Raw genomic sequence first — 15,344 nt, forward strand, 5'->3', positions numbered from 1 at the left:
AGTGCAGCCAGAATGCTCCTTGGAGGCGAGAATGGCCAGACTTCGTCTCACATATTTTGGTCATGTTATCAGAAGCGACCATTCCCTGGAGAAGGATTTCATGCTTGGTAAGGTGAAGGGTCGACAAAAGAGGGGAAGGCCCTCAATGAGATGGATTGACATGGTGGCAGCGGCAATGGGCTCAGTATGGCAGGAATCATGGAACTGGCTCAGGACTGGGCAGTATTTTGTTCTGCTGTGTGTAGGGTCGCTATGAGTCAGAGATGACTTGACAGGACCTAACAACAACCACAGCATCTTGATTGCATATTTGGTCAATTTCAGACTGCAGAAATCGGTAAAAATCTTCATTTTTCTCATCTTTGGCTTTGGTGGTTGGTGCATAAATTCGAATAATAGTATGATAGTCTTCTTGTAGGCATATGGATATTATCCTATCACTGACAGCATTGTACTTCAGTGTAGATCTTGATACATTGTGATGATGAATGCCACGCCATTCCTGTTCAATTTATCATTCCCGATAAAGTAGATCATATGGTTATATGATTCAAAATGGCCAAAAACATCCATTTTGGCTCACTAATGCTAGGATATCAATCTTTATGTGTTCCATTTTATGTTTGACAACTTGCAAGTTTCCTAGATTCATATTTCATACACTCTATGTTCTGATTATTAATGGATGTTTGCAAGTGTTTCTTCCCGTCTTGAATCATGCCACATCAGCACATGGAGGTCCCAAAAGCTTTACTCCATCTGTATGATTAAGGTCAGCTCTAATCTGAGGAGACAGCTCTTCTCCAGTCATATTTGGTAATCTACTGCTGTAGTGATCCTACCTCAGAAACCCAAGGAGGGGTCGCTATGAGTCAGATCTGACTTGACAGCAGTGAGTTTGGTTGGTCTGACCTGAGGGGCTCATCTTCTGGCACGGTATTGGACAGTGTTTCAGGGTTATTCATAAAGTTTTCCAGTACTGCGTCAGACAGTGTTTCACTACTATTCATAAGGTTTTCACTGGCTAATTCTTTGAGAAGTAAATGCCCCTTTCTTCTTCCGAGACTGTCTTGGCCTGGAAGCTCCCCTGAAACCACCGTGGGTGACCCTGCTTGTAGCCGAAATACTGGTGGCATAGCCTCCAGCCTCACAGCAACACGCAAGCCACCACAGTACAACAAACTAACTAGGATGAATCTGTTTCCCTAATTTTCTGATCAAATGATAGTAAATAGTACCCCTGAATTTTATGTATAAGATTTTGTTTTTTCTTTCCATTTTGGAATCTTACTGTATGCTTCTATGTTGAAAGATTTTGATGCGTTCCAGATAGTCTCTTTGGTTGGGAACATTGGTTTTTCCTTCTGCCTTTTAATAATCTGCTCTTTTATTCTTATAGTTATTTATTTTGAAAGTTTTTGCTAGATTCTAGATTTCATTATGCTCCTATAATTGTTTTGGTAATGCCTGTGTTTAGTTCAACCAACATATCTTTTGTTTATGACATTTTATCTTCCTTTAAATTTCTTGTTACACGCAAGCCAATAGGTTCATCATCCTTGTTTTTTCAGTCTCTTATTGATGTTTTTGTATTATTTAAGCCTTACTGAATTTTCTAACCTTTTAGGAGTTGCTGCAGTATTCTTTCTATGTAGTCCTATGTTGGCATTTTGTCCTTTTATAATCTTTACTGTTTATGATTCAGCATTTATTGTTATAACTCATGCGGAGTAAAGTACATATAGTATTACATTCTGGGTGTGAGAGATTTAATTCAAATTGCTGAGATAAAATAATATCTTTTTTGAAGAGGTACTATACTATTTAAAATGCCCAGCATTAGTCCAAAATTAAACATTAAAGAGCCTTATCTCTAAACATATTTAACATTTGTAACTACTACTAATTTTTATTTGTAACTCAGTGAAATTTTTTTGTCCCTACTGTTTGGGAGCTCTGGTAGCATAGTGCCTAAGGTATTTCAACTGCTAACCAGAAGGCTGGCAGTTCAAGCCCACCAGCCACTCCTCAGAAGGAAGACTGGGCAAACGACCTCTGTTGAGGTACCTCCTTGGAAGCCCAAAGAGGGGTCGCTACGAGTCTAATCGACTCGACGACAGTGAGTTTGGGTTTTTATTTTTTTTGGTTTAGCATATTTTGAGGTATATCAGTTAAACTGCTTTAGGGGTCTTTCTCTCTCTGCCAGTGTAGAAATTTAGGCCATCAGTGATGTGTAAATACAACTTTACAGCAAATTTATGTGTCTCCTGAGGATAATCAGTTGGCTACTCTGACAGGTTCACAGGGAGTAGTAGCTCATTCAGTGCACAGTGAATATCAGATGCAAAATGGTGACATTATTTCATTCATTATGCATTTTCCTGGTGTTTTTCTATAAAGAATAGCTTTTCTAAAACTCCCTTTAAAAAATAACTAGTTTAGACTAATTTTTATTTAATTCAATATATTATCAATTACTATCATTATTGTTATTTTGATGCTCTCATTATGCTAAATTTGGCCAGCCCTGTGTCCTTTTGACATGATCATTAATGGGATCATTAATCTTTGAGTGCTTCCTTACTTTCTAGTCCAGCAGGTGGCCCTGGGCTAACCAGTTCCAGCCCTGAAATTAGCTATTTCTTCAAGGAGCACATTTTTCTTTGAGTGCTTCCAGTTTCTTAGCCTTTTTTGTGGTTGTAGGAATTGACTTGCCTCACATTGGTTTCTTTCCCTGTAGGGTTAGATTCTAGCTTTCTCAGATATCCTTTCCCTCCCCAGCCCCTCCCAATCTTTTGAGTCATATACTACTCATTTATCTGGTTTCTGTGTCCAGAATTTTTTTTTTGGATTGCTATTTCCTATTGTCCTCTTCTCTTTAACTACAAACCCACTGCCATCTGGTCAATTCTGACTCATAGCATAGTGCTTAAGGCACTTGACTGCTAACCAGAAAGCTAGGGGTTCAAACCTACCAGCCACTTCTCAAAAGGAAGACTGGGCAATTTACTTCCATAGAGATAGCGCCTTAGAAACCCAAGGAGGGGTCGCTCTGAGTCAGAATTGACTCAAAGGCAGTGAGTTTGGTTTGTTTTTTTTATAGGACAGAACTGCCCTCCTAGAGTTTCCAAGGCTATAAATCTTTATGCCTCATCTTTTTTTCTCCCACAGAGCAGCTGATGGCTTCTAACCACCAACGTTTTGGTTAACAGTTAAATGCTTTAATCATTATACTACCAGCACTCCTCTTTGGAGTTTAAGCCTTTTTTTTTAATATTCTTTTACTAGGATTTTTGGGAAGAAGCTGAGGTAAACCACCACTTTAAAATCACTATATTTAACTGGAAATCTTCATAATAACATTCATTATTAATTTAGATTTTACTTTGCAGAGGTTATTATGGTTAGTGCTGTGGGTGATTTAAGACTTGACAGCATACTGTTAGTGCTTTTAAGAAATTTCCATATTATCTGGGGCGTTTAGAATGAGTTTATATCTAGCCAAAAAAAAAAAAAAACCAAACCAAACCCACTGCCATTGAGTCGATTCTGACTCATAACGACCCTCTTTAGGTTTCTGAGGTGGTATTACTGAAGTAGATTGCCCAGTCTTCCTTCTATGGAGTGGTTGGTGGGTTTGAACCACCAATCTTCTGGTTAGCTGTCAAATGCCGTAATCACTATGCCATCAGAGCTCCAAAATATGGAAAATGCTCAAGTTGAGATGCACAGAGTGTTAATACTTGTATTTCAGTGTTGGCTGCACATTAGAATCACTTGGGAGACATGAAAGAATCTTTAATGAGTGGAGCTGAGCTCTGTAGTTTTGAATAACTTCTTTTGGAACAACCCTATTAGTTTTTGAGTTGTTCCTTCCTTTATGAGCCAAGATACTTAAAGCTCATCTTATAATTTTCCTGCCACATACCTGAAATAAGTCACTTCCTCTCATAGACTGGGTAATATTTCAGACTTCACATTTTTTAACAAGGTGGTTTCTTGTTTTTGCCTCACTAGCTCACTCTTTCTTTAAGACTCTTCTTCTCTTTAAACACCCATCTGGGCTGAGCCGTCTATAATGTCCATTGCTTACATCTATTTTAGGACTTACACTATTTTATTGAAATAATCTAATATGTATTGTCTTATCCCACTAAGCTTCCAAGCTTCTTCAAGAAATTCTTTTGTTGCACTTATGGATATAATAGATGTGCTTAAAAAATGTTAGTTGAATTAATTACAGGAATTCTAATTTTGGAGATCTGAGAGTAGAATGATAAAGTTCCTTAAATGCCAGACTCTTTTCTTGTTCACCTTTGATTTTTCTTTGATTCATGTTTTATGAATATTAACCATGTATTAAGGGACATTATATTTCAGTCTTGAAAGGTAATTAAGATTTAACTGGAAGTAATCACAGGTATTTGGAATTAAATTGGGCATGTAGGAGAGGTGATTGCTGTGGCAGATTGGAATAGGGGATAACTTAAGCAGTGTTCTTAAATGAAGCCTTTATTCAGTTTCTGATACTATTTAAAAGTGATAGTGTCCTTTACAATAAAAATTACAGGGGAATCTCAAGCAATCTTGTAAACAGCTGTGAACTGACAATTTTAATTTTTGACATTCTACACTATATCAATCTTCACTTCTACATAGTAGTCATTTTGTGTGTAGGTAATCATTTTGTACTGTTGTTTCACACTCTCATTTTCACTTTTTTGAGAAGATAATTCTTGGTGGTTTTACAATTCAAACATTTATCACTTTTTATGGCAATATGTTACTCTATTTTATACATGGTACTTGACTTGAAGTTTTCTCGTGTTATAGAAAATAAAGCCATAATCATCTTTGCTCAAGAACCAAACCAAACTCACTGCCATGGAGTTGTATCCGACTCATAGCAACCCCTCCTGGGTTTCTGAGGCAGTATCACGTTTGTAATATATGTAATAAAGACTTTATTTTATAATAGAATGATCTGTGGCAGAAATTTAACAGAAATATACAGATAATGTGAGGTGGACTAGATTAAGGAGCCAAATAGACCTGAGTTCCAATTCTCAAAGCAACTTTATGAGCTTTGTGACCTTGAATAAGCTAGTAGTTTACTGTTGTGAGCATCAGTGGTAAACTTAGGTTAATAATAGCTAACGTTACTGTTTTAAGTCCTTTCCGTGTTTTAAACCATTTGCATTTCAAAACAAGCCCTGAGAAGTAGATACTATAGTTATTCCCGTATTGCAGATGTAGAAACAAAGGATAGCTGTTAATGATGATGTTACTGTACCCAGTGCTGTCTAAAACAGGTTTGACCTCTATAGCTGGGTCTCTTTATCACTCTCTACTGTCAAGGCACAAACTGCACCCCCTGCCTTAATTGGATTCTCATCAAGCAGACTGGTGTTTATTGGCTAGATTAATGATTACTGAAACTGGAGTGAATTGTGAGGTCATGCTCCCAATACTTTGACCCTGTGCTCACTGTAGAAACTATTTTAGTAGTAAGATTCAGTCCAGATTTTTGCATTCTCTTCAAAATGCCTTCCATTTCAAATTTGATTTTGAGGGAATGGTGTTAAAAATTTAGGTTTATATTTTCATATTAACATCGAATAGGCCTTTTGTTATCCACTTCCCTCCTCCCTACCTCTATTTCCTTTCTAATAATTTAATACTTTTTTAATGCTCGCCCAGCTAGTATTTTACTCTTAGATTGCTAGGTAGTTAATCAGAGTGCCAGAGTCTCTTAGATCCAAAAAGAAGTTGAAAAACCTCTAGGCTGACATCCTCACTTGTGTGGGAAAAAACTCAGGCTTACAAAGAATAAGTAACTCAGAAGAGCAGTGTAGTCAGTCAGGAGGTGATTTAGGATTGAAGCAGCGCTACAAACCGTTCTTCCTGGTTCAGTCATGGCTAGTGAAGCACAACCGGAACAGACCCGAGTTTGTAAAGTGTGGGTGTACTGGAACAGGAAAAGCGACAGGTTGACGCCCTGCTAGAAATTTAATCTCTCTCTCTTAGAAGACACGGCCAGTATGTGCGAGAAGACACGGCCAGTATGTGCATTGCATAGCAACCAAATTTCTTAACCAACAGAATCATAAGCAGTGGTCTTCTGCTCAAGGACGGTGGCTAACCATGCCACTTTGAATGTGTGTTGCAATGCTGGCAGTAATCTAGTTTTTGGCATCAGGCTCCTGAAAGGGTGCACTGCGTCTCTTTTGACTCTCCCATTCCAGGGCTTTGGCCATAATTTTTCCTATTTCCTTCATCATTCCACTTTATTCAGATTTTAAAAATATGAATCTTTTCTACTTTTCTGCCATGACTAAACTATCTTGAACCAGTTCAAAGCCCTGAACTGAGTGAAGCCGTTTTTTTGACTCTTGGTCCAGTATATGTTTCATCCATTGTATTATTTGCTATCTTATTTGTGGTGGATTTTTAAAAATTATTATGATTATTACTATATTTCTTTTTATTAAAAAATATTTTTAAATTTTATTTAGTGGCTTGCTTCTCATATGTTACATTTGCTGTCAGGAAACAGCTATGTTTGTTTAGTACTTTGCAGTTTTATAAAGTGCTTTCTCATCTTTTATCTTTTATTTGTTATGAAGATAACCTTTTGCTCATGTACCTGAGTAGTGGCACAGATTTCTTTGTTATTCTGGCATGCCCACTGCTTCTGTACATTCACAAATCCAGCTACCTGAGCTTCGGACATACGTGTTGACTCACTCCACTGAGATTATAAAGTTAAAGCATTTAGTTCCTCAGCACAGTTCTTTCTGGATCTGGGTGTTCCTGGAGTCGAAGGCATGAAGGCATGAAATTCCGGGCATGAAGATAGTTGTTTTGAGGCACTTACATTCCTTGGCTTCTTAAGACTACTTGTAATCAGGGAAGTTCTTTTAAAAACTTAATCAAAGGTCCAATGTGTAGTTAAGCAACACACTATGTAGAAACAAACACAAGGATAATCATATCCTTTATTGTACTAACATTCTTCAATCAAAATGGTGTTTGAGATAAGATAAGTTATATGGCTGTAATGTGCGTCCATGTGATTTGGTTGGTGGCAAGGAAAGGAGTGAATTGTTAGTCTAAGGCTAGCCACTGATTGCCAAAACTTTCTGCATCAGAGTCCTGTTACCTAATCAGCTCACGCAAAAAACCTGGAGATTCTTAAGAAGATCCTCCATGATTCATGACTAGGCTGTTCAACTAGTTGAACAAAATAAATTCTGTGAGAAAATCAGTTAGTTTGTTATTGATTATCTAGTCTGCAAAATGGAAATAAATGGTATGGTGGTTTTGCTGGAGAGTTTAGATTCCCTACATTTTGGTAGATCCTTGAACTGTATACTACAGTTCAATGCTTGTTTGAGAATAATATTTTAGGTTCAGTTTATGATGGTGCTGGGTAAATAGGAGTTAGAGTTAAGCTTTATATCCTTGGGTTTCTAATAGCTACTGCTGAGGTGAGCCTTATATGTTAAGATTATCTGAAGATAAGACTGCAAGTCATTGGCTCAAAGTTCAAAGGAGAGCATTAGCTTCAAGGACATAAATTACTGAGTTGTTACCCATCAATTTGTAACAGAAGTGCAGATGAACAACACTTATCTAGACAATCTTGTATCATTTACCTGCAGTTTGAGGTCAGTCTATATAGAGAGGCTTATGTGAATGCTTTGAACTGTTTTGCAGAAATGAGAGTTCAAATTTATTTTTCGTCTTTAATTTGATGTAGTAGGTGGTTTTGTGTGCTTTTTCCAGCAGCTCTTGTTAACTTCACTTTACCCATCTTTATAGCCATGTCAGGTCCTGCCTCATCTGTGAAACTGCCTGAGCCTAAGCGGGCTATTTGCAGACAGAAGTTCATTGTTTGGCACTCCACTGTTTGCCAGTGAAGGAAGCTGGGCAATCTACTTCTGTAATGATACTGCCTCGGAAACCCAAGGAGGGGTTGCTATGAGTCGGATCCGACTCAGTGGCAGTGAGTTTTTTGTATAATGCCTAACGCTATGCTCTGTGCATAGCAGACTCTCAATAAATCTTTTTGAACTTGATATTCTTTATTTTACTTTCATTCATGTTTGACTGAATAATCCTTAGTTTTATCAACTATCACATTTGTCACTGTAGTAAGTTTTGAAGTCTTTCCTGTCTCAGCCTGATTGGAAAAGCTTAAAACTTGCTTCTGCTTTCTTCCCCACTTAAGAAATAAAAGCAGGAATTGAGCAGAAGTGTGTGTAGAAAGCAAGGTTGTCATTTATCATCTCGTTATCCTTTTGTTAATGGGTTTATTTGTTTAGATTTAGTAACTCTCTTTGCTTTGAAAACTTCACCTTCTTGCTTCTTTAAACAAGTAGAATCACTGGAATACTTTGCTAACCTTTTAAATGAAAGCCTTTTTGCAGGTCTGAAATTTTGTTTTTAAGTTCCTTAACATCTCTGGGCTTTGGATCTCTTTTCTGTAAAATGAGAGAACTGGGCTAAATGTCTGTCTTATACCTTTTACTATGGACATTCTGTGATTCTGAGATCCTTGTGAATAGCTTTTGAATTGTTGTTAAAAAAAAAAAAAATCCAAACTCACTACCATTGAGTCGGATCCGACTCATAGTGACCCCTCCTTGCATTTCTGAGGCAGTATCACTAGGGAAGTGGATTGCTTAACCTTCCTTTTGAGGAGTGACTGGAGGGTTTGAACTGCCAGCCTTCTGGTTAGCAGTCAAGTGCCTTAGGCACTACGCCACCAGACCTCTTGAGTTGTTGTTAGGTGCTTTCAAATTGGCTGTGACTCATAGGGAGGCTGTGTACAACAACAGTGCCCAGTCCTGCACTGTCCTCACAGTCCTTGCTGTGTTTGAGCCATAGTTGCAGCCACTTTGTCAGTCCGTCTCATTGAGTATCTTCCTCTTTTTCACTGAGCCTCTGCTTTACCAGGCATTGATATCCTTTTCTAGGGATTGGTCCCTCCTGACAACATGACCAAAGTACAAGAGATGAAGTCTGGCCAGTTTCGTTTTCTAAGGAGCATTTGGTCAGTCCTTCTTCCTTTTGAATAGTTAATGTTCTGATTACATAGTACTGCTCTGTCAAGTTGTTGTTGTTGTTGTTATTTGCCATCTAGTTGGCCCTGACTCACAGTGACCCCTCCTTGGGTTTCTGAGGCAGTATCACTACAGAAGTAGATTGCCCAACCTTTCTTCCGAGGAGTGGCTGGTAGGTTTGAACCGCCAGCTTTCTGGTTAGCAGTCCAGTGCCTTAGGCACTATGCTACCAGAGCTCCTGCTCTGTCAGGAGTATACCACAAATGAGATAGCCTGAAGAAAAAGGAGATTATTCTCTTACAGTTTGAAGGCGTTAAGTCTGAGTTCAAAGTCCCAGGCTCTAGGGGCTGGGTGAAAGCCCCTCAACCTTGGGCTTCAGCTTTCCCTCCTGCTCTGGCTCACTGAAGCTGGAGGCTTTTTTTCCACTCAGTTGCTGGCTGCTGAGGCTGACAAGCCCAAGATTGACAAGTGAAAAGGCACAGTCCTGATGTTACCAAACCACACGGCAGGCGGTTAACTCAAGTCCATTGAAAGTCCCACAGTCAGCAGAGCATGGCAGGCTGATGAACAACGACACAGCTACATGCAGGTTCCAAGCGTGCCATAAACTAGAGACCATTCCCAAGGCTTCTTGTATATAAGGATATACAGGAAGCAGACCATATTCCCTAAGGCAGCTACTCAGCTGCTCACAGTAGATTCCACCATGGAGTTGATTGCCGGTTTCATCATGGGGAATACTACATCCAGCTGCCCAGCCACTCAACCAGGCCCAGCCAAGTTGACACCCAAACTGAACTACCACAGTTAATAAGGTCCAATGGAGGCTGGAACAGTTCATATCAAATATATTACAGTTGGTACCCCCAGAATGTATTATCTTCATTATTTTGTCTTAAGTTTTGGTATTTTCTCTACATATAAACACATTTTAAAAATATTTTTGATTAGTCTATTTCAATGGTAAAAAGCTTAGTTTCTAAGGATTATTATTATAGTTTATAGTATTACCATCTTTATCTTCTTTATGCATAAGTTTTTATTTATTACATTAGTTTGCAAATGAGATGAGGACCATCAAAAGCCAGGTGATGAAAGAGTGGAAAAGAACAGAGTCAGACACATCTCTTCTGAAAAGCGTGAGAATATTGGAGCCTAGAAAGGGAGTTTTTCCGGATGCTATAAGTCATTTTTGAATTCCTGCATACATCTTTGAAAAGCCCATGTTTATATTACTGTATAGGCCATTTATTTCCTTATCTTACATACTGTGTTGATTGTGTAATTATATAAACTTACCTGTTAAACAACAGTTAGTCACAATATGGTCTAATTAATTTTACTTCAAATTTTTTTTGTCATTTTTGTGTTTGCCTCTGGTCTTCCCCACCCTAGTAATAACAGAATGTAGAAATGAAAATGATAATAGCTAGTATGTATTGAGTGCCTCATACATTTGAGTCAATTTACTCTTTTTTTCATATATCTCATATCTTTTCAGTGAAAATTGATGTTTTAATAACAGTACTTTATCAGAAAGTCTTCTAGATGCCCAGGAGAAAAGTTTGTGTATTACATACAATGGTTTCCTAAGGACACTGGGGATTAATTTTCTTGGTTGATAATTGGATGACTTGAATTTCAAACTCTCTGAATGTGCTATCTTTTAGAAAAATAAAGTGGTATATTACCTTAAACCTTTTTGTTTGGAATCCCGACTCATATATTGAGAAAGAGAAATACAAGTCTTACCTCTGTCAGGTACTATTCCAAATTACAGCAGTTATTTTACCCATACTTAAATATTCTGGATTGCAGAGACAAGTTGGGCTGCTACTAGCTGTTTTGAGCAGCAGTGCTTATATAAAATTTGATTGGGAAGTAAATCTGACTTGCATTAGAAAAATTTGGGGCTATATCTGCTTAACTCAAAATGTCCCTAGTTTGGTAGAAGGGTCAGAAATGCCAAGTCTTCTCTGGAGACTGATAAAAAATAATAGATAAAACAAAGAATGATGTGCTCAATGAGCTGCAATTCAAATAGAGGAAATTTGATGGGAAATGATTACATTAGTAGCAGATGGATTTGCTTCCTGAATTGTAATCTTACTGGAAATCCTAGAAAAGCTTAAATTTGTTTTTCAGATTTAGAGTCTGATAAAAAGATAGATAAAGAGATTTGTTTATTTGGTTGTGCTATTGCGATTTTTACTGTGCCTTTTGGATATTTCATTTTTACTAGGCTATTTTTATGATTCCCACAAACCCACCACCAACATTCAGGAAGCCAGAACTTTGGTCCGATGATTTCACCGATTTTGTTAAAAAGTGCCTGGTGAAGAACCCTGAGCAGAGAGCTACTGCAACACAACTTTTACAGGTCAGTGCTTGTGCCTCTGTGGGAAGGATAATTTCTCCCTACCTTTCAGCTTTCTGGCGTTGGCAGAATTGCTGTGACTTTGATAACTGATTTCTCCAGGAAACATGGATTTTTAAGATGTGTGCACACGTGTGCGTGCACACACACAGACACACACACACACCATTCTTGTTTTTTATGTTTTCTTTTCTCATTTCTATTTTCCAGGCTTAATATTCTACCTAGGAGCTCTGGTAGCATAGTGCCTAAGGCACTTGACTGCTAACCAGAAGGCTGGCAGTTCAAACCCACCAGCCACTCCTCGGAAGGAAGGTTGGGCAATCTACTTCCATAGAGATACTGCCTCGGTAACCCAAGGGAGGGGTCACTATGAGTCGGGTCCGACTCAACGGCACATAACAACAACAATATTCTACCTTTTTCCTTTATTTTATTTACTTATTTTGTTGTTGTTGTTTCCACCTAAAGTTATTTTGAAATCGAAACATATGGTAGGTTCTCAAATTTTTTAAACATTCCCAAATGAATGCTTGTCTCCATTATTACTAGTTTTCATGATTTTCTCTTATTCCTTGATATAGCCTTTTTCTTTTGATGTTTTTACTCCAGTATCTTAAAAAAAAAAAAAACCCTTCTGCCACTGAGTCAATTCCAACTCATAGTGACTCTATAGGACAGAGTAGAACTGCCCCATAGTTTTTCCAAAGCTGTAAATCTTTACAAAGGCAGACTGCCACATCTTTCTCCTGTGAAGTGGCTGGCGGGTTTGATTCACTGACCTTTTGGTTAGCGGCTGAGTGTTTTAACCACTATGCCATCAGGGCTCCTTTGCTCCAGTAGAGGAAAAAAAATCCACTGATGCCCAGTTAATTCTGACTCATGGCAACTCTATAGGACAATGTAGATCTGCCCCTGTAGGGTTCTCAAGGCTATAAGTCTTTATGGACGCAGACTGCCTCATCTTTCTCCTTCCAACAGCTGATGAGTTTAAACTACTGACCTTTTGGTTAGTAGCAGAATGCTGTAATCATTGCACCACCAGATCTCCTTTGCTCCAGTATGAAATGTGTAAATACAAGATCCCTGAATTCCTTGAAAAGAACATCACATGTTGTAAATACTAGTGGCAAGATTACCTAAAAATGAAGAGGTTCAGCATCCCTGCTACAGGTGGACTTTGTATCCAGAGTATCAGGAGGATTTTGTCTTCCTTGAAATTTGATGCAAACAGAAATAATTTAGTACTTATAATGAATATTTGTGAACCTTTATTTTCCTCACAGAATTGCCTCAGACCTCTAGGTTCATAAAACATATCTCTTATAAAACTTAATATATGGAAAATGGTTTTTGTTAAGTGGCAAAAGTATTCAAAACACAGTTTTTGTAAAAAGTGATTTTCCAGGGTGCAGTTTTTAAAAAAAGATTTGTCCAGAAACTGGCTTTTAAATATACAGTTTATTTTTGTGAAAGTGTTATTTGGTATTCAACCCTCTGGAAGGCAATTTAGGAATATCTGTCTAAAAAATACTACATATTCTTTGACCCAGCAATTTGACTTCTGTGAATTTACAGTACAGAAAAAAAAAAATCCATCATGTGTGAAATAACATGTAAAAATATTTGTAGAAAGTATAATAGCAAAAGATTAGAAATAATTTAAATACCTATCAGCAGATTGTCTAGAAATAGTCTATTAAGAAATTAGTCGAGGGTCCTTTTCTTTTTTCCTTCATGTGTTCTGTAGTAACATCTCACTGCTTCCTGAATCTGTCTGTCAACCTTAGCAAAGTGATCAGCTTTGGGTCCACGTTTCCAAGCAGCTGAAGTCCTGACTTCACTCAGAACACAATCTCTGTGGCGTTGTTTTAACAGTAAATCATAAAATTGAACATCCGTGAGTGAACAATTGAGAATGATAGCACCAGCAAATTATGCACTGCTGATTTTTACTTTTTCTGTCCTACTGTTGGAGGGTCAGAGAGAAAGGGGAAGACTGTCAATGAGATGGATTGACACCATTCCTGCAGTGATGGATTCAAGCATAGCAAGAATTTTGGGAATGGCACCAAGCAGTGTTTCATTCTGTTGTGCATAGGGTCGCTGTGAGTCAGAATTGATTAGATGGCATCTACGAACAACATTGTTGCCCATTTAAAGCCCTCTATTGTCATATGGGGAGCTCTGGTGGCTTAATGCCTAAGGCATTTGACTGCTAAAGAGAAGGTTGGCAGTTCAAACCCACCAGCACTCCTCAGAAGGAAGGTTGGGCAATCTACTTCCGTAGTGATCCTGCCTCGGAAACCCAGGGAGGGGTTGCAGTGCATCAAAATCGATTCAACGGCAGTGAATATTATTACATGACCTCCTTGTCCAGCATCTTACCTGCCGTCACTACCGCCTGCTTTTTGCTTCTGTTGAAATGATAGAGTTGCAGTTCCTTACACAGACCATGATTTTGTCAGCCCTTGGTATCTTTTGTCATGCTGACCCCTCCTCCCCAGTTGGGAGATTCTTTCTTCAGTTGACTTCTTCTTACTGATTGTCTAATTAATTCAGTTAATTACTCTTCAAGGAAACCTTCCACTTACATTGTTTGGATTAGTTGTTCTTCCTCTGTGTTTCCATAAGCACCTTGTGCATACCATTTACCGTATTACAATGAAATAACTTGTTTTTGTGTCTTTTTACTAGGTCATAACTACTTCAGGGTCAGGGAGTAGGACTTTTTCGAGGAGCCTGCTTTTGTACCCCTATTACCTATGCTTTATACGTATGTGTTGAATTCAATATACGTTTATTTAACATGGGAAACTTCTAATTTAAAAATTTTCAGATAGGATAAGTCTCAGTAGGTTCTCATTAGATTTATTAGTCTTATTTTACTAGAAGTCTAGAAGCTATTATTTCTCTTTAAGGAGTTTTACGTATTTACTGCCTCAGAAACCCAACAGGGGTTGCTATGAGTCAGAATCAACTCAATGGCAGTGAGTGTATATATATATATATACACACACACACACACACACACACACACACACACACCAATGTATATACCAATGTGGTGTCAAAGAGTGCCAACTGGGGCATTCATCCCCAACAGGCAAGAAGCCACTCCCCTCCTGGCAGGGTGTAAGATCACAAACCAACCTGGACTTAAACCTTTAATGGGTGGTAGTATGGCACCCCACCACCTTCCTGTTGGGTATGGCAGAGGAGATCTGGTGTTTAAGGAGTTTTACGTATTTACGTATTAGAGTTAAATTATATTTTAACTCTCAGGGGACAGTCTTATTTCCAAGTTTTAGTAGACACTTGTCTATACCCTGTATGTTCCAGTTATACCATATTGGTTTCTAGAATCTGATAAACAATTTTGAAAAAGAGCTTGATGCTGGATTTTCATGGTGACTCATTTTCTAGGACACGGATAATTCTGTAGATGTAAAAGAATAATGAACTTTTAGACTGAAAATGACCCTTTGAGATTACAGAGTTGAACTCCTAGCAATTTTAAAAAGTGAGGAAGTTAAAACTCCAGAGATGTTAAGAGACAGGTTTCATTCAGTGGGATGAGCAGTCCTGATAGGAAGGTGCTGCTCATACCTGCTAGCAGGCAGCCTGGAACCTTAAAGTCAGCACCTCCTCCAGCCTGGCCTCCTACAGGATGGGTATGTTGCCTGTGAGCTGCCCTTATTTAAATTGACCCCTGGGCTTGGCTGGAAGAACTGGTGTCATGAGTCCCTCTCTGAATTCCCATAGTGTGTAACTCACTCCTAATTTAATTTAACCAGTTTGAGTAAGATACAGAAATCTTGCCTCCCTTTACACCCCTTTAGCCTCCCTCATTTATAATATAATATAAAACCCCAAAAAACAAACCTACTGCCATTGAG

The 15,344-nt window shown here is 38.3% G+C and overlaps 1 protein-coding gene across 1 annotated transcript in view; it reads left to right on the forward strand.

The window, feature by feature from the left end:
• Positions 1 to 15,344, forward strand: part of STK3 (serine/threonine kinase 3) — a 321,893-nt gene that overhangs the window by 245,008 nt on the left and 61,541 nt on the right. Inside the window, exon 7 of the mRNA XM_007934885.1 lies at positions 11,311 to 11,448. Coding sequence (XP_007933076.1) covers positions 11,311 to 11,448 — 138 coding nt within the window. The remainder of the gene's footprint in view (positions 1 to 11,310; positions 11,449 to 15,344) is intronic.

This window comes from Orycteropus afer, unplaced genomic scaffold (genome assembly GCF_000298275.1).
Source record: "Orycteropus afer afer isolate SDZICR_OR568_19922 unplaced genomic scaffold, OryAfe1.0 scaffold00021, whole genome shotgun sequence".
Lineage (NCBI taxonomy): Eukaryota > Metazoa > Chordata > Mammalia > Tubulidentata > Orycteropodidae > Orycteropus > Orycteropus afer.